This window comes from Rhynchophorus ferrugineus, unplaced genomic scaffold (genome assembly GCF_030347505.1).
Source record: "Rhynchophorus ferrugineus isolate W39M unplaced genomic scaffold, kcgeb_rfMv2 rfM3, whole genome shotgun sequence".
NCBI lineage: Eukaryota > Metazoa > Arthropoda > Insecta > Coleoptera > Curculionidae > Rhynchophorus > Rhynchophorus ferrugineus.
The window spans coordinates 68,532,242-68,556,423 of NW_027472582.1; the positions used below are offsets into that span (position 1 = coordinate 68,532,242).

Here is a 24,182-nt window from a genome sequence, read left to right on the forward strand (position 1 = left end):
TCCTCATCTCATTAGCAGTCCCTAGGCGACTCATTGTGTAATTGCGGGTATACTCCGGAACCTGCATCACATAGAGGTACGTTCCACTAGGAGGGGAGTGATGTAGCGACCGCTACGACACTTTAGGCCATCACGCATTCACCTACAGCAAGTTCAAAGGTTGGCAATGCTGGTGGATTGGTACCATGCGGTTTCCGCCTATAAAAGACCACCACGACGACGTCTCTTTCTTTTGTCTTTTCTCTGCCCCCTTGAAACAGTACCACTTCCACAGCGCTACCGTACTTCCTTCACCTTAACCTAATATCCTATCCATTCTCCCGTAGACCAGATGTATCAATTTAAATCGAAATAAACAAGTATTTCTTCAATCAGTGTTTTTAGTTCTCGAGCAAATTCCTTCTAAAAATAGTGGTGAGTGTTCGGACAAATAATCGCATCGACAGCCACACATTTCGTCCGAGCGACCAGATGAACATTCCTACACCAATAGGTATTAATTGTTTTGTTTGTTTTTTTTTAATTAGGAATGTGAACTACATTTGGTTTGAGTAAGTTCTCGTTAACTAGCTATAAGTCGTACGGAAGATAATAAAGATAATAAATAATACATGCAAGAAACTGAAATTTACATTAGCAGATATACACAGTCTTAATTTTATCAATAGATACATAAAGATTCTATCGGTATTTCCTCCATGGTAGTTCTTTAAGAGACATAAAATTTAATATGAAGGTCAGTTTAGAATATTAAACTTTAAAAACCAGCAGACACGAGTCCCCCCGAAAATACCACGGAAAAACTTTCCGGATTTTTATGGAGTGAAATTAGGAAATAATACCGATAAGGTCAAGGCTTAAGAAATTAAACGATAAAAATTTAGCTGCCATGAATACGAAAATATTAAAAACCATTATTCGAACAACTGAACGAAAAACACCACGAGAATTTTCTAAAATAAAATCTCGCATTATAATATAATAAGAATAATTTTATAATCTATATTCCGAGGTACATGCTGATACGGTAATAATATCAAAACGACATTAGGGGCGGGCGTGCCCGGACTACGTTCGTCGAGAATGGAAATATTTTTTCGGCCTCGGTGCCAAGAGTCCCTGGAAATTGCTCCCATATACGTCTTGTTCTCGTTGCGAAGGGTTCCGTTTAATGAAGTTGAAATTTCTCTGAAGTTAAGTATAGCCTTGTAGATCCAAGTGGTTAGTCCTAAAAGAATAACATTATTTTTAGTTAAAATTTGTTTAAGACCCTGAATAGGCTAGATGACTATTTTTAAGAAACCACTATTTTGTTAATTACATCTCATATTAACAGGTCAATTGATAAGTCTCCGGCCTGACACATAGCTGGCGCTGGTAGAATTAACTCCAAATGTTTTTTAGTTAGCCCTAAATCTAAAAAAATACGTATATAAATTTGACAGCTCTCAGATCATTAGTTTGTAAATTATAGCATCTTGTGTGAAGTAACTTTTGTTATTGTGAAAAAAAAATGGATAAAAAGGAATTTCGCGAGTTGACAAAATGTTGCTATTTGGAAGGAAAAAATAGAGTTGAAGCAAAAAACCTGCTTCACACTACACCAGGAAAATCAACTGTCAGGGATTGGTATGCTAAGTTTAGGCATGGCGAAATGCGCACCGAAGGCGGGGAATACAGTGGACACCCAAAATAGGTTGTAACCGGCGAAAATATTTAAAAAATCCGCAAAATGATTTTAAGTGACCGTCAATTGAAATTGAATGAAATAGCGGACACTTTAAAGATATCAACCGAACGTGCACATCATATCATTCACGAATATTTGGGTATGAGTAAGCTCTGTGCAAAGGGCAATGCACCGTGTCACAAATCAGTAAAAACCAAAGCAAAAATCCATGAATTGGGCTTCGACTTGCTTCCTCATCCATCGTATTCTCCAGATCTGGCTCCCAGCGACTATTTCCTGTTCTCAGATCTCAAAAAGAATGCTCGCTGGGAAGAAATTTTGGTCGAATGAAGAGATGATGTCGAAACTGAGGCTTATTTTGAAGCAAAGGACAAATCGTATTACAAAAATGGTATCGAAAAGTTGGAGTGTCGCTAGAAACAGTGTATCACCCTTGAAGGGAACTATGTTGAATAAAAAACGAATTTTGCCTAAAATATTTGTTTTGAGATGGTAGGCCAGGGACTTTTCAATTGACGTGTTAGATATGCCTAATACAATATATTTTACAAATTAATTTATTACTACTGTAGGAATGTTCGTCGGGTCGGTTGGTCGGTCGAAATGTATGGCTGCCGCTGCGATTATTTGTCAGAACACTCACTACTATTTTTGGAAGGAATTTGCACGGGAACTAAAAACACTGGTTGAATCAAAGTTGTTTATTTTAACTTACGATTGATACATGTGGTCGATGGGAGAATTGACAGGATATTAGGTTAGGTAAAGGAAGTACGGTAGCGCTGTGGAAGTGGTACTGTTACAGGGGGACGGTGATAAGAAAAGAGAGCGAGACGTCGTCCTGATGGTCTTTTATACCCTGGAACTGCATGGTACCAATCCACCGACGTTGCCAACCTTTGTAGTTGTTGATGGTGAATTGGTGGTGGCCTAAAGGGTCGTGGCGGTCGCCACATAACTCCCCTCCTAGTGGAACAGCCGTGGAACGTACCTATATGTGGTACAAGTTCCGGAATGCACCCGCAATCACGCAAACAAACGCCCGGGGACTGCTGATGAGATGGGGATCCCAACCTGAGCGAGGAGTTTTACGGGATCAGCTGCCATCGGAGCTGTAGCAGGACGTCGTTCGTCTTGAGGCGTTTAGCTTTGTTTGAGGGTACCTGTAAATGTATTACGTGTCCCGTTTCGTGATGCGAGGGTGCTCATGTGTTGCTGGTATACATGATGGGCTTCTGTGGTTTTCGTCCATCAGGCTAGTCTCGTGGGATGTCGTCGACCACGTGATGTTGATGAGTTCCGTTCCTCGTGCTATCCTTCCATGCACGTGTCAAGCACCTGTCGAGTGGCTTATGTTGAGTTGATTTACCTGTTAGGCACTTTGATCACGTCGGGGTCACCAATTGTAGGAATGTTCGTCGGGTCGGTCGGTCGGTCGAAATGTGTGGCTGCCGCTGCGATTATTTGTCAGAACACTCACTACTATTTTTGGAAGGAATTTGCACGGGAACTAAAAACACTGGTTGAATCAAAGTTGTTTATTATAACTTACGATTGATACATGTGGTCGATGGGAGAATTGACAGGATATTAGGTTAGGTAAAGGAAGTACGGTAGCGCTGTGGAAGTGGTACTGTTACAGGGGGACGGTGATAAGAAAAGAGAGTGAGACGTCGTCCTGATGGTCTTTTATACCCTGGAACTGCATGGTACCAATCCACCGGCGTTGCCAACCTTTGTAGTTGTTGATGGTGAATTGGTGGTGGCCTAAAGGGTCGTGGCGGTCGCCACACTACTGATCTCCTGTACTTGCATTAACAGCGCCTTACACAGCAAGGCGGGTACGGGATTAATACATCAGTAAGTATTTCCCAAATGATCACTCTTCCGTGGGGAATGTTTGTCGTCAAAGAAAAATGATGGGGCTTATGAATTAAAGGTTCGTTGAAATAGCATAATCTTATATCTCTAAACTGACATCAAAAAATTACAAAATTACAAATTAATATCTGATCGTGGCCGATAACTAACCACCACGCGCCCATGTTTAATTGTTTCATTTTCCTTCGCTCATTTGATATTTCCGGTACATTTGGCGCGCTAATGCAACCATTAAACGAAAGATTCTCCCAAATTTATTATCGAAACCTATACGACCGCAATGTTTCAATTAAAATAGCTGTATTGTCTGAACCGCTGCGTCGGCGTCCGAATTCCGAGTTTTAGTGGAGTGGTTAGATTTAATCTGATCAACAAAATACTACAGTTAAGGCTTAATTGAGTAATATCGGATTAGGCGGTTGTTTTAGTGCAACTAATTGTCTGGATGTCTGCTTTTATGACCGCGCTCAAAGGTGCTGTCACTGATTGGAAACAAAGTAACTTTATGGTATAGTTTAACCGTTTCCGCGACTTGTCGTTATATTAACTACATTAAACTTAATGTTTATTTAAATTATTGCCTGGCTTATTTTCAGCAGAGATCTAAACATTTTAGTTTTAGAGTAGATAATACAGTGATATGTTTTCGTAATGTCATCTCCATTTCTTGGTTACATCAATATAGGCAAAAAGCAGAGAAGAATGGTATCAAATCAAAAAAGTTCTTAACTGGTTACATATTTGGCTACACTAATACATTAAACTGACTACCTAGAAGATTGAAGCTAACAAAATCACACCACTAGATTTAGTAAATTTTAAGAAATATTTTTTGAAATGTTTTTATTTAAAAATTTAGCCATTGGGATCTCATATCCCTTGAATCCTCTGAAAGTATAAGCACATTAAGAACAAATAGTTTTCCTTTCTGGTCAAACTTTCACCACTTCTTGTCTTTGAGAAATGTCCACCGACTTCACAAATAGAATTTCGAGAGAAACACCATTGAAGTTTAAGTTAAAATAACCTTCAAATTTCTTTAGTAACTTACATAGCAGCATCACCACCATAAAATAGATAACATGGTGCAGAGTATAGCAGGCAGTAAGCAGAGGCTCCTTGTGCACTTACACTTCTTGGTTCCCAACGTCATTTTATTTTACCTATAGGACAGATTTCGAATCCAAATTATACATAAAAGCAATAAATCTTGTCAACAAGTCTCTTAAAATATTTTTTCCTTGAAGGTGACAGCAGGAAAAGGTAGCCAGCAAAGTTTGTCAGTATCTGGGTTGAAGTTTTTTGCACAAACCCATCCTAAATAGACTAATTTACTTTTCATTTGGGACATACATATTGATGTATTTATTACCAAGTTCTACAAATATACTAATTATATAATTATTATTATATTAATTATATATTAACAAATATATTAATTTGTACATATTTATAAATAATTTTAAAGGATTTACATCAGATTGTATTACTGTGTATTAAACTGCATCGGATACATTTATACCCAACTTCATGTTGAAGCCTCACTGCTTCACTTTTCATTATTTGTCACTTCGGCGTAAACGTTTTCGAATGCTACGTGAAGCGTATAGCAACTATGCTCCATCAATTCCATCATGTGAATACTGGTATCGACGTTTTAAAACTGGTTAAGATGCAAGAAGAATATTTTTTTATTAATTATATCTTACATTATATATGTTTAGTACAACCTTACTTTACTGATTAATTTATTACTACTCTTCTGTTGTACTTGCATTAATACACAAGGCCAATATCGGATTAATACATTCATAGGTATTTACCAAATTAAAAGAAAACTAAACCACTTAAGCTAGCTATAAGAATACACTTATACACTAAACCAGTTCATGTGGTTTGGTTCGCTTCAATCTTCTAACTTCCCGCGTGTTGTCCAGTACCTGAATTGCTTCCACGCTGTTGTGATTTAGCAACTTATTTCATGTTTTAAGACGAAATCGTGGATCACTTCGTATATCCATTTGGTTTCGAGGTCATCGTGCAGGTCCTCGTTGGTTACGTAGCAATAATCGTAGAATTTTGTTTTTGATACCTTGGATTACTAGTTGGTTGATGACTTAGTGCAATCCTATATTTGTACCCCAAAGGCCCAAATTGGCTTTATAATTGACTGATAAATGAGTTTAGAGTTAAGAGTTAAGAGTAGAAGAGTAGTAAGGTAAGAGTATTTTCTGACTGACCAGTATAGTTGCTTGACTTTAAGTGTAATCTGCTCTGCTTTTTATCTTACATAATGCTTCCAGTTTAGTCTACCACGGAGATATATTCCGAGGTATTTAGCTGATTCTTCATGAGGAACAGCAACGCAAAATTAACATGTGCAGATTTGGAACTATTAATCTTTATTTTCCTGTCTCTAGTCCATTTGTATATCTTGTTGACCGCTACTTGTACATTTTCTACAGCCTTAGACAGACATACATCTTTTGGAATGATAACTGTGTCGTCGGCAAATGTTCAAAATTCGGTTTCTTTTATTGTTGCAAAAAGAGTACGCAGATCTGATGGGAGTTGGAAACACAAGAAACCATTTCCAATCGATTGAAGAACAAGGGAGGAATTGGTTGAAGCCAAGAAGCATTGAAAGGCTCTAGGTCATGTGTGAAAATCTGCTTCAACGGCAAAAACGGAAAGGTTTGTTGCATATTATTTTTAGTGATGAAAGGCGGAACCATTTACAAAAAAACCATATAGATCCATTTGATTCAATAATCCAAACCTTATAAAACCAATGGGGGATCGCTATCGACTACAATATTTTTCAGCATGACAACATTTGACCTAATGTTGCAAAACACTTCAAAGCTTACCTGGAAATGTCAAAATGGGACTTCCAGACCTTGGTCCTTCTGATTACTACTTGTTCCTGTTCTGACATGTGAATCGTAAGCTGCCTGAGCAGAGATTCATTTCTTACGAAGATACTGAATATGGATAGCCTCAGAAGATAGATGGCGCTTTGTAACCCGTAAATTGCCTGAAAAATTGGAAAAAGTAGAGGCTATCGGCCAATACGTTGAATAAAATACATTGTACCAATCTTTCACAAAAGCTTCAAAGTAATACAATATTTAAATCAGATTTATCACTACATAGTATAAAACAAAGTCGCCTTTTTTTTTCTGTCCCTATATCCCTATGCGCGCTTAAATCTTTAAAACTACGCAACGGATTTTGATGCGGTTTTTTTCAATAGATAGAGTGATTCAAGAGGAAGGTTTATATGTATAATACATGCATAATATACTAAGGCAACATTGCTAATTTTAGAGGTTTCTAACGTGATGTCGTAAATTAACCTATTTTTTTAGGCTTATTTAGCAATTAGCAAAAACGCTGCCTAACCCTACGAGTTAGATCAAATTAATGTACTACAGTATTGTACACCATAAAAAGGTCTACAAAAAAGTCCGCGATGGTATATGTTTATCTTTTAGGGATAACCCACATTAACCATTTTTATTGTTTACTTTTTACGTGAGAAAATGGCTTATTTACGAAGCTATTTTAAGCAATACGGCATTAATCCTTATCGAATTAAGTACCTTAAATACAGTGTGCAATTAATATAGATCAATATGGTTCCTTACAGCATGTAAATTAAACAAATATTTTCGGAGATATTACAAATTTAAAATTTGCGTTTAAAAATCTGTAATGTAATAAAAATTGTATGAATTTAGATATTCCAAAGATAGCAGGAAATCTTCATAGTAAGTATAGGGGAAGAGGAATTGTTTTACTCCAAATTTAATGCGTGCAGGCCAAGGGCAGTAATGAATGAACCAAAAATACTGGATCGATTTTAATCATGTTTTCATTGAGTGACATAGGCATATATATTTTATGCCCGTGCAAAGTCGGAGCGGGCCGCTATGTTTTTATATACAACGTTCATATTTTTTCTGTAGTGTATTTAATTTAGTATCAGCATTGCACCCGTGCGAAGCCGGGGCGGGTCGCTAGTAGGTCATAAACTAAGAATGTATTAAATAAATACAATGAATGATATAACTATTGCTGCGATAAATTTCAGTAAACTTGTAAAAAAGTGTATAACCTGATAATGTGTAAAAAAAACTAAAAAATATATTTAGAAAAAAAAATCGAAATATGGAGTCGTAAATATTTTGTGAAAGACCAACGACAACGAATCAAGAGTAAAAATCAATCGAATGAATTCCGCCAGTGAGTTGCCTTTAATTAAATATGTCCGTGGGTCAGCTGAATAGAAGGAAAGCTCCGTTGTCAACGTGGCTCTTCAAAAGAGACTCTGTCTAAAAGCATTCCGAACACTAAAAGCTACTTCAAATTAATGGAGTTTGAACCGTTTACCTTGTATAGGAATAGATAGAAAAAAGTTAATTACTTTCTAGAAGCGAAAAAAAGATTAGTTTAGAGACCGTAAATCATTCTGCGAGTGTTTGTTTAAGATAAAACGGTAAATACTCAATGGATCCAGTCGATACATACATCGAGAAAATGGAAAAGGGAATATTTAGTTACTAGCTCTCAGCAGAAATGATAAACATTTCTTTCATTAAAATTTAGAACTAATAGTCGATGTAGTGAATAATTACTGCAGTTTTAGTAACAAATACGCTAGTCAGACCAAATTTTATAGCCGGAGATCGATAGCTTAATAAACTGCATTAAAATACTTATATATATCAGGTAAATATTTTTTAGAATTGTAACAAAATTGAACAAAAACCTTAAGCTGGCAATATGAATACAAATTTTATATTTAAAAGTCAGGTAGCGACAAAAATAACACAGGAAAACATTGGTTTAATAATTCCATACTTCCGTAGATTTTTAAAAGTTGAAAAGAATGACATCGAATTTGTGAATAAAAAATATTTTCAGAAACTTGATGTGGTTACCTTTATCTGAAGCCACCAATTAAAAGTTTTTGAGATAACCAACTATTTAAGTTACACATAATACTGTTGGTGTATCGACAGGTTAAGTGAACAAAAATTTGGCATAAAGACTATAAGCTGGGATGAAAGGAACTAAAGAAAATTTGGGCGTCTTTTTTTATACGACTATAAATTGAGATTATAGTTATTTTAAAGAATTTTACAAGAGAAACTACTGCAGCGCTTGAAAAAAAAATTAGACAAATGGATCGATGGTACCACCCTTCAATATGTCATACAATCAAAGCTATTAGTTTTGCAATGTATTAATACATCTGTCTTATGGTTGGTCATCTGTCTTAAAATGGCTTTCAAGTAACTATGATCCATAGTAATTCGTAGTGGGTCTATATATGGTATAAAAATATATGTATATAGTTTAAAAGAAAAATGATGCCGGCTTGGTAGCGCAGTGGCTATCGTAACAGTAGAAAGACTCCCCCATCGCCTTTGATGGGGGAGTCTTTCTACTTTTACGATAGCCGCGGGTTCGAATCCTGCTGGGGTATGGTCGTAAATTTATGTTTGTGATTGTTTAAAATGTATGAATGTTCTAGGCAAGGTTGTAAAATCCAACAAGGAAAATGATCCCAGTCACGCCAGTAACCAGGCTGGGTAAAGCCGGATGTCTTCTGAAATAATTTCTACAGTTGGTCACTCGCCAGTCGGTAGGCTTAACGCTGAGGACCGTAGTTCGGAGCCCACGTTAAACTTTAGGCCCAATCCAGATAAACCTATAGTTGGTAAAAGGAGACTTTAAAATATATTAAAAAAAGAAAAAAAGTGAATGCGACCATTGATAACTAATGAATATCGTATAATATATAAACAATATCTGAAATTACGTCTATTGTGCTCTATAATTTTTAAGAATTAAAGGTGAACTTAACAGTGACTTTTTGGTACCCTTAACAGCCTCTAGCAGAGCTGATGCATCAATAGAAGAGAGGTCTATTACTCATATGGATTCTACAGTATTTCAACTAATAAAAACTAAAGAAACTAAATTATTACAATACATAAATACTAAATTAATTATTTTGATATCTTGTAGTCCTTAACTATTAAGAATTAAGGGTGAACATAATAGTGACTTTTTTGTAACTTTAACATCTTCTAGCGGAGCTGATATGTCGATCGAAGTGACGTCAGTTACTCTTGTAGATTCTACAGTTTTCCAATGACATACGAAGAAATATAAAAGATATTAATTAGACATTTTTTATTACATTGTCAACCAAACCAAAAAAAACAGTAAACAATAAAGAAAAGAAACGTTAATCAAATGGACTAAAATACAAATAATCATTATGATTTCTTAAATATTACATATTTTCATTTTATCTGTGACAATTTATTAACTGAACCCCACCTTTTACTTAAATTTTTATAGAAATTTATATGTATTGACACATATACATCTATCTTTCCCAGCGGTAGGGCTCTCTTTCTAGCTAATTTACATAAATGTAATAGTGTGTTTATAAATTCTGGTGATGTAATAGTTTAGAATATTTATGTGTTAAGTATATCCTTTCGTAATTTGGACATTTTATTCCGGAAGAAGATTCGTATAAGATGGTTTTACTTGCTTAAGCAGTTGTCATATTTAAAATATGAAAATTATTAAAATTATGTTAAAGTAAAAATAGTTAGTAATGATATAAAATAACATATATATATATATATATATATATCTCAAACTTTTAAAAATTATTAATCATATATTATAATTAATAATTATTAAATACATATGAATAACTCAATTGATGATTGTGAAAGATATAAAATATCGGCAAAATCTGCATACAGCTTGTAGCTTGAATTATTTACTTACATTGTAAAACTGTTGAGGTATCTTAAAAAGAAATGCAAAAAGTTAACAAATTCAGTGACTTTTTCTTTTATAATAAGATGTATTACTACAAAATTTATTGATGTCTGCTATACCACTATACACTCATTATTTGGATCAGAAATAAAGATATGCTACTTGAATGTTTTAAATTATATAATTTTATTTAAATAGCAGTTATACAATTTATTGTTTTAATTCTGTACACAGTAGTTTCCTATTAACCTGTTTTTTGTTTATAACCATGTTTATATTTGAAACAATAAAACGAACTATTTTAAGTTATGTACATTAATTGTAACATCACATCAGATATTAGCAACCGTTAGTCTCCACACCATGTGCGTTCGTTTATAATCGTAATTGCCCTTCGGGTATACTCGTGGCTGATTAATTTTTCTGCCATGGGGTCGGCATTTACGATGCAGCAGCCAAGAGGAGCAGATAGTTGAGGTTGTCTGTTTCATAATTTTTTTCAACTTCATTATTGTATGTTGCGTGTTTACTAGTGGGTCTTACCAACTAATCTAATTAAATATTAGCCATGTTTAAGGATATTATGTTTTAATGGAAAAAAAATGAATTTGCAAATTTTATTGAAGAATGTTATGAATTAATTCAGTTGTAAAAGTAATTTATTGAAACTGACTAAACTGGTAGATATATATATATATATATATATATATATATATATATATATATATATATATATATTAATTTTAAAAGTAAAGACCAATAAATATGTCAAATTTTTAATATGGGTGGAAATACACTAAGGTAACTTTATTGTTATTTTAGCTGAAGAATGGTATATACACACTCTGGAAATTATAATACTAGAATTACTAAAGTAAATAAATACAAAAATTATAAAAACACATAATGAATTGTAAAATTTTATTGGGGTTTAAGAAATATTTAATATTACTGTTCAGTTGGGAAATAGGTTTGCTTGTCAGTTTTTCTTTTTTTTTTTGATATTCCTGCGGTTTTATTTATGGAGAACTTTATAGTAACACGCTCAGCATCATCTAAATACTTGTTGCATTCACTGGAATCAAGCCTTGCGCAAAGACTGGAGAATACCATTTGTTACCTGCTAGATACACAATGTAAATTTTTAAGAACTTTTCGTCACATACCTTCATATTACTTCTTCCTGTCTTCTGCTGATTTTTTCACCTTCTGATTCAAGCCTTGAATAAATAATGACGTTAAATAAATTATAAAATTTAATTACTGGCTATTTAATTGCCATATTACTAACACCTGAGTTTCTTAACTGTTCCTTTTACGCAAGTTTACTGCTAGAAGGTTCATCAAGAGCTAACTCTTCGTATATGGGTTATTATTGATATTTATATTGATGATAATGACGAATTACTTTAGGGGTTTCTATTTTTAAAGCTAAATTGTGAACTCAACAAAAATATGTTTTTAGTGAAGATGCAGCGTTGAAATTGGGGTTTACGCGGCGAGTCAAGAAGTATCGGAGGGGGTTCGCGAGTATACCCGAAGGGCAATTACGATTATACCCGAATGCACATGGTGTGGAGACGAACGGATTCTCCAGATATTGCCTATTATAATTATACTTCTCAGAACTCCTCAGATAATTGTTATTTGTAATAGATTAATTTAAAACAAGTAATAATTTAACATAATATACCCTGAAATAATATTGTAAAAAGAATCTATTCCATTATTCCCAACACTAATTAGACAAGTATTTAAGTGAATATATAACAACAAAATATTGCTGATTTTTAACAAACATTAATTCAGAATATCAAGACATTTTGTTGACCTAATTTACACCCAACAACGTTCCTGTAATAAAAGATCAAATGCCTCCAGATTTCGAATTTACGTTAATCACGCAGTGTTATGTCGATTTATTCTTGTTAGGAAGGTGTTAGCGACTGTATAATAACCCGATCCGAAATCGCAGACTGTTATGAAATCGCTGTTCTCCGATATCACCAATTTCCGGTAAATGCCAATTATAATGTTGCAGCGACCTTCTAATTGCGAGAGACTGTTCAGGCGCCAAGGCACGACGACAATCTCATTTTGCATTCGGCCTAATTAGAGATCCGAGATTGCATTGACTACAAAATGCATTATTGTTAGGCGTGGAATGGTGATGTTTCGCAGTCGCAGCTAATCCATCTTAATTCGGTTTTCTTTGCTGATAATGAAGAAATATTTAACAGGCATCACCGATCAACGACTGATTGACTGAGATAAAAACAAAGCACCCAATATTATATCATTAATAACTTTCGTTTATTTTAACTTTGGTATAACAAAATACCAATAAAAATAAAATAATGAAGCAAAAATAATGTTATAGAATATATTTTATTTTAAGAATACAGTAATAGCTATATTTAACAATAGGTATTTAATGTATGTATTATTGCAGGATTTAAACTACAGTTAATAAAGCAGCCATAATAGTTTGTAGGTTAGTGATCTTTTATTATATTTACATCGAATTCCTTTCCACACCATCTATGAGATAGAGTTCTAGGCCGGTATGTCCAAAAATATATTTTACTTTCATTAAAGATAACATTTACCTTTTTACGTTTAGTTCTAGTTTCTTTGGCCCGTGTGTTTTCTTCTTAAGTCATCATAATACCTCTGATATTTTTCTAGGTTATTAGGATTTATTTAATCGTATTTCTTTTTCTCAATCTATATTAATATTATCTTCCTATACGATAAAATGCCTCATTATCTGTCTCAATTCATGCCTCATCCAATAACCATACCTTTAATTTATACTAATGTCTTTCATATATCTGAAAATGATTTTCCGTTTCAAGCGTTTCGAATTATTCATCGTCCATTTTTCTTTGAAATCTCGACATAAATATCTACTAGTCGCTTTCTGATTTCATGTACCATTATCATCAATTCATTATCGGCGCTCAAGAAATATATTATATTCTTATAGAACGAAATGTCTTACAATATCTCTCTCAATTTATGCCACACCCCATTACCTTATCTTTAAATTATATTAATGACTGTCGTATATATGAAAATAGAAAAGATCTCGAATAAGTCATCTTCTGTCTTTCTTTGGAATCTCAACACATATATCTACTAGTCGCTTTTTGATTCGACGTAGTATCATTATCAATTCATTGTCGGTGCTCAAGAAATAGATCTAATTTTCAAACAGTACACTATCTCTAGAGAAGCATGTGAAGAATTAGTTCAACTTCGATTTACCAAGCATACCGAGACCATTATACTATTTTGATGTCTCTGAATCGTACGGATCTTTTTTCGTTTGAATCTTTGAGAAATTGTGGAAAATAATTATTATATTTGATAGACATCAAGCTTACTTATACCAAAATTTATTAGTATCCAGGTATCGGAAACCTATAGAAATATTGGCAATAACAAACGGTCCAATAAAGCTATGAAATAATTGCTGTTGATGGTCCTTCCTTTTCCAAGGTAGTCAATGAAAATTATTCCATGCGCATCCCAAAATACAGACGCCATAACCTTGCCAGTCGACTGTTGCGTTTCCCAGTCTTTGGAGCGGGTTCATCGTGTGCAGTCCACTCGGATGACTATCGATTGGACTTCGGAGTGCAATAATGGAGCCATGTTTTATTCATTGCCATATATCGACGCAAAAACTCGGGTTTATTACGCTTGATCATCTTCAAACACTGCATCAACTTGTCGTTATTTTCGGTCGAAAGGGAGCTCGTGCGGCACCCACTTTGCACAGATTTTTATCATACCCAAATATTCGTGGATGATATGATGTATACGTTCAGTTGATATCTTTAATATCTTTATTGTGTCTGTGTCTGATATTTCATTCGGTTTCAATTTACGGTCATTCCAAATCATTTTGTGGATTTTTTAAATGTTTTCGTTGGTAACAACCTCTTCTGGGCATCCACTGCGTTCATCGTTTTCGGTGCTCATTTCACCACGTCTAAACTTAGCATACCAATCCTTGATGGTTGATTTTCCTGGGGCAGTAGCCGGAAACTTGGCACCAAGCCAAATTTTTGCTTCAACTGTATTTTTTTGCTTCAAAAAGCGATATTTTAACAATACGCGAAATTCCTTTTTATCCATTTTTTTCACAATAACAAAAGTTACTTCACTCAAAATGCTATAATTCTCAAACTAATGACCCGACAGCTGTCAAATTTACACACGCATCTTTCAAGGGTTGGGGCTAACTAAAAAACATATGGATTTAATTTTAGTAGCGTCATTTATTTGTCGGTCCGGGGACTTTTCAATTGACCTGTTTAAGCGTTCGAAAAACAGAGTTTTAATCTTAATTGTACCGTTTTCACTCCTCCGCACTCAGTAAATTACTTACTAAGCATAAGCTCCTACGGCTTATTATGTTAGATACCATTTTCTCTTCCTATATTATTGATCCCAAATACCTAAACTCCCTGATTTGCTCTGACTGGTTCTGTTGAGATTTACAAAAGCAGGTGTTAAGCAATCCGTTTGTTCTCAAAATTTTAGTCATTGCGTCCTTTATTCTCAGACGATATCGATTCACATTACGAATTGTATCTTGAAAAAACAATTTACTACAAGTACAGCCATCTATTATGAATACCAACAACAATTCAGTAGCATTATAGTACAATGTAATATCTTTATTCCTTTTATTATTAATATTGTATTATCATGATAATAAGGCGAATGCGCCAACAAAATTTATTCGTATTTCCTGTTTTACAAAATGTATATTTGATTCAGATGACATCGAGCGAAATTATCGATCCGATGATACAGAAGAGGCCACTACAACTGACAACCCAACCACCCCGTTCCCAACGGCCACGACGAATATTGCATCACCTCGGTCTCCGATCCCTCTACATCGACAGGCATCTCCATTTCCATTGGAGAGCATTAATAGTAGAAGAATCAGCTATCAGTCGCCGCAAGATAGATTGCGAAATTGCAACGGTAAGTTCACGGATGTTGTACAACTAAATTTATACATAATTTGATTTAAATGCATTCATGTTAAAAACATAAATTAATTTTAAGGGGTGTATTTCTCCAAGCTGTTTTCCAGTTTGACAATATCTTAACTCTTTACTCATTTTCAAGTATTTTCATGAAAAATTATCAGCTACTCCACGTTGAGTCAGAAAATACTCAGAATGATTGATAGATTACCGTAAGTTCTGTCACTTTTAGGTAGATTTTCATGGATGTATGTTATTGAATCTTTGGCTACGACTAACTTTGAATAAAAAGGTGGTATCCAACAACTGGCTAGTGCATGAATAATTTGTATACATGTCACAAAGTTCTGTGTTAGATATAAATGTTGAAGTTAGCTTGATAAATGGTAGGCTTTGGAAACTGATGCCAATCTTTATTTTTAAATGTGTTTAAAATAACGTGTTATCATCATGATCAACAGTGAAAATTTATTTATTAATGACTAGTGTTACTAGACTAATTAAACATATGTATCGACCATTCTACAATTTCAAATTAGTTAATTATGATTCTAACATTTGTTGAATGATTCATTCTGATAGATAATTTGAACAATTCATGATACAATTATAAATACAAATTAATTAGTGATATATTATCTGATATAGTTCACAAAATGCTGCCATCTTTCAATTTATATGGCGCCCGGTGGTGGCAAGAAATTATGAAGTCAATTTTCGGGGTCCTAAGACAATAAAATGTTATTGTAAGTTCCGAAGCATTATGGAGGATGTTAAAGAATGTCATACTAGTATTAGGAGAGGGTTATTTTAACGATTCCCAGTAGTGATTATGGTGGTTTGAATTTATTTATCACGCTTTTCAGCTAAAAGGATTTATGAAATTGAGGAATGGAGTTCTTAAAAATTTGACCAATGCTCTAAAATATTTTCCCATTATTGTGGTTTCGAATTTCAAATATTATTTCGTTTTGAGATCTAGTATTACAATTTTTGTTTAGATTAAGGATAAACAAAGTAAGAGAAATAATAAAATAATGGTTTTTTAAAAAATAAAAGGTATTAATGTTATCATAAATTAAATAGTTTTTACATGGTGTCACAAATAAAGAAATTTAAAAGTGGAAAACAATATATAGTCCTTCCATTAAGACAGCCAATGCACGTCATCGAAATTTATAATACAACTTTGCAGCATCAAATTTAAGTTATGGCTTCTTTTGACTCTGACGTAACAAATTATAAATCTAAATAAAACAATGAAACAAACATCTAATGTTTTTTTTTTAATTTAAACTATAGTTACTTAAATAACCCCAAGAGTTTATAATAGTAGGTTAGAGATATTATATTATATTTACATTTTACTCTTTTTCCACACCACGTGATATTTCTTGGAGACCTAATCTACCTAATTAAAATTTGTATATTCAAGTAATATATTTTACCTTTGTTAGAGAGCACATTTACGTTTTAACGTTTAGTTGTTTTTTCATTCGTTCCTGTATTTCCTCAAGTCATTTTGACAACTTTGAATTTTCCTTTACATTCCCTCTAATTGATTTGCCATATCTGCAAAATTGTCCATAACAATTAACTCACAATAAATGCCAATCTAATGTACATGTAGATGTAAATTGTAAACAATTGCACAAATATCCATGCACATAAATATTTTGTGCTCAACAATAACATTTTCTGCAATATTCCCATATTAATTTTTTACTCATTTTTAGTTGTTTCTACTTTACGTTGATAATTATCAGTAGTGAGACATAAGCCCACAACCAAAGGCAAAGTACTAACCCAATCAATTTACTTATTTAGTTTCGCAAACATTATTTTCAAACTTAAGACAGTGATTGATTCAAAATTTCAACATAGAGAATCTTCTTTAATAGAGAATAGATTTCTTCTACGTTTCTTTTTTCAATTCTTAGGACAAATGTACCTTAAACACCTTAAATTACTTTCAGTTTTCTACTCAGCAATTATCTAATCTAATCCAGTTACTATCGTCATGTTAAAAACTTGAGTTTGTTTATTTAGAATTTAAATTAGGTTGCTTACTCCATCTCCGCTTTACTCAGTTTGATCTATACAATGTTTCTTTATAAATCCGGTTTACTAAATCTATTTTAAACTTTAAACCACATTATTAGATTCTTTCAGCAGAATATCTTCTGGTTATTTAACATTGGAAGACATTTTGATAGACCGTACAGATTTTAGATGTCGAAATATGTGTATTTCTTTACAAGTAATACCCTCATTTAAATTCATTTGCTTGATAATTTTATTTTACCTCATTCTTCATTAAATTTGACATAACAAATTTCCTTGATGTAATCACTTTTCCCAAGGTGCTTATTTATCAGTCAGTTCATTATTCTGAATCAAATATAAAATATTAAACAAATATATTAGATTTTTAAAGTTTTATTTCCTATATCTACAAATCTGCTGAAAAAAAGCTGAACATCCACTGAGCACAATATATCTGATTCAAAATAACATATATTGAAATATCCTTCGCGAAATCATATGGAATTATTTAATAGTTCGTTTTAAGTGGTTTATATTCCAAGTAACACACGTAATTTAGTAAAATAAGTAAAAAGATTAGTTTGACCTATACAATGTTTTTTTATAAATCCGGTTTACTAAATCTATTTTAAACTTTAAACCACATTATTAGGTTCTTTCAGCAGAATATCTTCTGGTTATTTAACATTGGAAGACATTTTGATAGACCGTACAGATTTTAGATGTCGGAATATGTGTATTTCTTTAGAAGTAATACCTTCATTTAAATTCATTTGCTTGATAATTTTATTTTACCTCATTCTTCATTAAATTTGACATAGCAAATTTCCTTGATGTAATCACTTTTGCCAAGGTGCTTATTTATCAGTCAGTTCATTATTCGAAGTCAAATATAAAATATTAAACAAATATATTGGTTTTTTAAAGTTTTATTTCCTATATCTACAAATCTGCTGAAAAAAAGCTGAACATCCACTGAGCACAACATATCTGATTAAAAATAACATATATTGAAATATCCTTCGCGAAATCATATGGAATTATTTAATAGTTCGTTTTAAGTGGGTTATATTCCAAGTAACACACGTAATTTAGTAAAATAAGTAAAAAGATTAGTTTGATCTATACAATGTTTCTTTATAAATCCGGTTCCCTAACTCAATTTTAAACTTTAAACCACATTATTAGATTCTTTCAATAGAATATATTCTGATTACTTAACATTGGAAGATATTTTTGAGATCGTACAGATTAGTTAGATGTTAGATGCCGAAACATGTGTATTTCTTTGGAAATAATACCTTCATTTAAATTAAACAAATATATTAGTTTTTTAAAGTTTTATTTCCTATATCTACAAATTAAGCTGAACATCCACTGAGAGATGTAAGTTCACTTGGACACGTGACTTGTTCGAAATATACTTGAGGATTGTCGGCATTTTGGAACCAATTGAATCGGAAGTGACATCCGTCCTGCAGTTCACTGGGTAATTGACTACATTCGGCATCAGAGCTAACACCGCCGTATTGTTGACCCCAACCGGACCATGGAGCGTTCCATTGAGTTTGACAGCCTCTGGTGAAGATGCCGACACCACCCCCGGGTACTTGGATGTCGAAGTGATTGCTACCCAGATCAGATCCAGTGTTGATTACTTGAACCACCATGCTTTTGCCGTTGAGAGCGTTTTGGAACTGAAGTTTCAAGCAGATACAGCAGTGGCTGTTATCGGCACCACCGGTGAATGAAGCGGCTACGAAACCGTAAGCCAAGGTGTCACTTACTGCCCATGGTTGTTGGTTATTGCATACATATGATGTCCCATCTGAAAATATAAAAGATGAATTAATACTATTGTGATTAAAATAATTTAGTCAGAATGATTTTAGTGATAATAATAGCAAATTATTGATTTAAATATGTTGGGTTATTTGGTCCGGTGCTGACAATATTAATAGTTGTGATAGGCAATTTGATAGCAAAATCTATATATTAAATTTTTAGATGTGGAAAAGAATACTTGTTTTTATAAAATAAGTTAAAAGAATGTCTTAATTTCTTTTATGAATATTGAGATTCATAAAATACTTCACTTAAGTACTTTGATTTATAAATAGTAATATAAAAATTTAAGTTACAATCTGGTTGTGTTACAAAGTTCTCATAGCTTATCAAGTATCTTCGCTAGATAACACTTATTAGAATAAGAGAACACTTTCAATTACATAATAATACAAAAGGATATATTTCTCTGAAGTACCTATGAAGCACTAATATGTTATGATAATTAACTATCAAATTGAGACAAGAATAGTGGTAGATATAACAGGAAAAATAAAGCATCTCCATGGAACGCAGTTATATAAGCATCTAAGAATGATCTGACTAGAACACGAATGGAGAAGCGTCAAAAGTATAATAATGGATAAAAACACGATTTCTTGTAAATATAAATGGGAGACGATGAAATAAATGTGTAATGGCAAAGAATGGGAACTAGATAGAAACTTATCAACTACTCCAAATGATTTAGAAAGCTTTTCTAGAGGAGCCATAATACTTCATGAGGTATCGTACCAATCAAATAAATATTTAATAGTAACAATTCAATGAAAATAACACTAGTTTAGTTTAAAACAAATTGAAATGGTATATCTGTTGAGAACACTAACAGAGGACAATATATCTGATTCAAAATTACATATAATGAAATATCCTTTGCGAAATTATATGGAATTATTTAATAGTTCGTTTTAAGTGGTTTATATAAAGTACCACACGTAATTTAGTAAAATAAATAAAAAGATTAGGGTGTTGCGCATACTAGATAAAACCAAATAAACAAATACTTGAGTGTTATTAACAAATTGTTTTAAGTGTTTGTATAAAACATCGATTAGAATAATACCTCAACATACTTGAACTATAAATAGTACTGGTTAAGTACTTTGATAAATATTATATCACATTTTAATATTTTGTGACATAAGGTATGTTTTTTGAGAAACAAATGTATCTACAATAGTTGGTAGTGTATTATGTGTTGAGGGCATCTTTTTGCCTACTTCTGCTTCTTGGAATTCTTAAAAAATATAGTTCTTTCTATTCAGTTTGGATGATACTGATTAGGATGATATCAATAAAGTGGTGGCATATATCCGCAGCATGTAAAACTGATAGCATCATTTCAGGATATTGGCCCTCCTACATAATGTTCCTTAATACCAATTGATTACTTAGACAGTATTCTTGGAATCCAAAAACAACCAATGAAGAGTTATTCATTGAAGAAGGAATTTTACACATTTCCAAACACAGCAAAAATGTGCGTGTATATTATCAAAGTCAAGAAGTCATCAAAGAAGAAGTCCCTATATAATAAATTCGTTGTTAATTAAAAAAAGGAATGAGTATTTGTAATAAAATTTATATAAAAATAAAAAATATTTTATATATATACAACCTTGCTATTGTTATTTATCATAAATTGATTTAAGTGTTTATTCGATTAGCAATTTAATTACTGATGTTTAGTGAAATAAATAAATGATTTACCATTATCACATCCAGAATGTACTGAAGCATTTACAATAGTCACACCATCGGCAGCACATGAATTAACGGGTGTTGGTGTATTGACGTTTTCTATCCACGCGCATGACGGTTTGCAACAATCCCAGTATCTGGTGGTTGTTCCTTGACCACTGATACCATTTACCACTTTCTGGATTTCGCTGGCATATGCTGAAACAACATAATTATGTTAAATAATTTTTGGTAATATTAATATATTTAAGAGTTAGGGTTGCTGAAGTAGCTAAAACTTCCAAATAACATTTCACTTAAATGGCCTTTTGTGTGCCAATACAAAACAAAAAGATGTTAAAATCATAATATTGTTTAATAGGAAATCTAGATCGGCTGTTAAGAATATTATGCCATTGTAATGTGTCATTTCGTAAAGAAATTTGTAGCACAATATATTTAATTTTTTATCAAAATCCATATAATCTAGCGAACGTCCTATTTTCCTGATTTAGATCCATTAGCATTCCGACTATTCTCTTAACTCAAAAACCGCTTCAAGTAAATCATTGTAAGTAAAATAAGGATATTATATCCAAATCTAACAAAAATAGTAGAAATTGTTTAGAATATTTTCCTTTTTTTGTTTTATATCAAATACCCTTGCAAATTTTTGACCATGGTAATATACTTTATTGAAATTCTTTTGAATATTTTCAACTATTATTGTTAAACGAGTAATAAATTCTGATTTATAAACATTTCTGATTATTAATTAAGAACATATGAAACTTTTGTTTACGATAAGTTAAGTTTAAGATAAGTTTAACAAGTTAAATAAAATTGTTTTTTAAAAAATTTAGGATATACTGATAATACTTTTACTAAATGAAAATTATAAATTTGATAATTATGAATTGATGTATTATGTTTCTCTTTCAAAGATACATTTAAAATTTTCAATGAATTAGTAAGGAATTTTTAATTCAAGTATCTCGATGGTTATAAACAATGGATATAATATACAGCAGAATATAATCCAGTTAACGTATCTATTCTATGAAATTGTTCTCGCTAAATAGAATAACATACTTATTGCCATAATAATTTCAGATTAAATTTATTTGCATGTATGCTTGTATCATGATGAAAGCTATAAGCATTTACAGATCTTAGATAATACTAAACAAATTAGTGTTTAACAACATGTGTATTTAAGAGGTATTTGTAGATATTTGTTTGTTTCTTGTTAAGACAACGTTTCTATAGTAAAACACTATTGATTTTTATCTTAGTTAAACAATTAAACAACTAAAAGTAGTCGTATTATACTATTAAAGATAGTTATTTCATTAAATATTGCTTATACTAAAATTTTTTGAGGTAATTCGGTAGGAAACAAATATAATCCGTTCACTACAAATGTATATAAATTAATAAGTTCATAAAATATAATTAACACAGTGAATAGTATTAAAGCTCTAGATAAATTGATAAATAGATAAATTTAATAACAGTGTATCAAAAACGAATAAATAAATAAATATGTCTTTTGAATGTATGTAATTGGAAATATATGCTAATATTATCTATGCTGTTATTTTTAAACCACAATAAATAAGTTATTATTTAATTTGAACAAATCTTCAGTAAATTCCCGTGGGTGCTTTAATGCCTTAAGAGTAGTCGGCATCAGAATTTGGCACTTGAGAAAAAATAAGGCAACAAACGACCAAAAGTGTAGGAAGAAAAGAAACGAAAAGAAAGATCAAGAAAAGAAAGCCATTACATTGAATATCATACGTCACCTCTCGTATTTTTCAAATCTTGAATTTTTCTGAATCTAAGCACATATTAAAATACATATAATTGGGTGAGTGTTTGGAAAGTTGAAGACTAGAAAAGTAGAGACTAGTGATGGGCAGTGATTATTTAAATAAATATAAATTTCGCTTATTTTTCAACAAATGCCTAATATACATATCTTAACTAAAAATATAATCATATATCTATTATTTTTATCGTTTTTCGATATCGATATTTAAATTAGATTTATATAACTTACCAATGGTAGCCAGTGCTAAGATAGGGATGAATGCTTTCATTTTTCAAACTAATATCAGTTCGTGTATCACAGTAATTATACAAATTTAAAAAAATGCGGGGAGTTTAAATACTAATTCCTTATCAGACATAACACACCTCTTAAATTGTTTGTGGTCTGTTTGTTTCGTCGTTTAAGTACGCGGAATGGTACTCGAAAATAACAACAACAAAATAACATAACACTTTGTGTTGACAACACATCATTGATTTCGAGATTGTATTATCATACTCTAACGTATCTTTTTGTAAAACTTCGAATATAGATATTACCGATATCTACACAAGCTCAATATTATAAGAAAATAATTAATTTTACACTTAACTTACTTTTTTGAAATTGGGTCTATTTATATTTTAATAAAATGTATTTACTCTTAATATCTTAAATTTCATTAGTTCAGACTGAAAATGTTAGTGAATATATTAATCCAGAATGTTAAAACAAATCTCATATACCAACTCTTAATGTTTTTATAACATGTTGTTCCTCTAGTAGCCGGAAATCCATAGCCTTTTATAGCTAATAATATAGGTCTACATTCAATACATACAAAGGTGCGATCATGTAACCTGATGTTCTGAAATATTTCAATTTTCCTTATGTGGATATGATGGATTCAAACCCTCACCAATACCACATATATAAATAAGTTCTAGAACTTTACTGTAAATCATAATCTCATTATGTATTGGGATATTAGATTTCCTTTAAAGAAGAATTATTAATTTTATTCAATAAATTTTGTTTCAATTCTTGGTTTGGTTCTCCTCTATTGTTATTATTTTCAGAGCATCAGAGATATTCAGAGCAAATAGAGGACAGATAACAAAACACTACCCTAGAGCATGCTCATATTCGTGTTTAATTCTGAAGAAACTGTTGGAGATATAAGATGTTTATATTTGTACATATTGTTTTAGGAGCACTTTGTTTAGTTTACATATCTAGTTCTCATACCAAACCAAAAATGTCTGCTATAGCTTAAAAATTCCTTATATTTATATATTTGATATTGTTTTTTTATAATTTATTATATTTTAATGTTTCTTTATAATTTTAAATTCTTAACTAACTAGCTTTATTAAAATATTTTCAAACAGTT

At 32.0% G+C, this 24,182-nt stretch overlaps 2 protein-coding genes across 5 annotated transcripts in view; one reads left to right on the forward strand and one right to left on the reverse strand.

The window, feature by feature from the left end:
* Ten-a (Teneurin-a transmembrane protein) overlaps positions 1 to 24,182 on the forward strand; it is a 1,091,387-nt gene that overhangs the window by 494,376 nt on the left and 572,829 nt on the right. For all 4 annotated transcript variants that reach the window (XM_076399553.1, XM_076399555.1, XM_076399556.1 and 1 more), the window contains one exon: positions 15,182 to 15,394. In XM_076399553.1, coding sequence (XP_076255668.1) covers positions 15,182 to 15,394 — 213 coding nt within the window. The remainder of the gene's footprint in view (positions 1 to 15,181; positions 15,395 to 24,182) is intronic.
* Positions 18,771 to 23,190, reverse strand: LOC143193383 (endoglucanase). The gene is made up of 3 exons (XM_076399564.1): positions 23,039 to 23,190; positions 21,004 to 21,192; positions 18,771 to 19,273 (listed from the first exon to the last, which is right to left on the reverse strand). The coding sequence occupies exons 1-3, from the start codon at positions 23,076 to 23,078 to the stop codon at positions 18,807 to 18,809; spliced, it is 696 nt and encodes a 231-aa protein (XP_076255679.1). The 5' UTR covers positions 23,079 to 23,190; the 3' UTR covers positions 18,771 to 18,806.

Excerpts from the sequence above, each read along its gene's own strand:
- LOC143193383 (XM_076399564.1), bottom strand. The coding sequence starts at position 23,078 with ATGAAAGCATTCATCCCTATCTTAGCACTGGCTACCATTG. Across the intron at positions 21,193-23,038 it reads CTTAGCACTGGCTACCATTG|CATATGCCAGCGAAATCCAG; the intron begins GTAAGTTATATA and ends ATGTTGTTTCAG. Across the intron at positions 19,274-21,003 it reads ACATTCTGGATGTGATAATG|ATGGGACATCATATGTATGC; the intron begins GTAAATCATTTA and ends TTATATTTTCAG.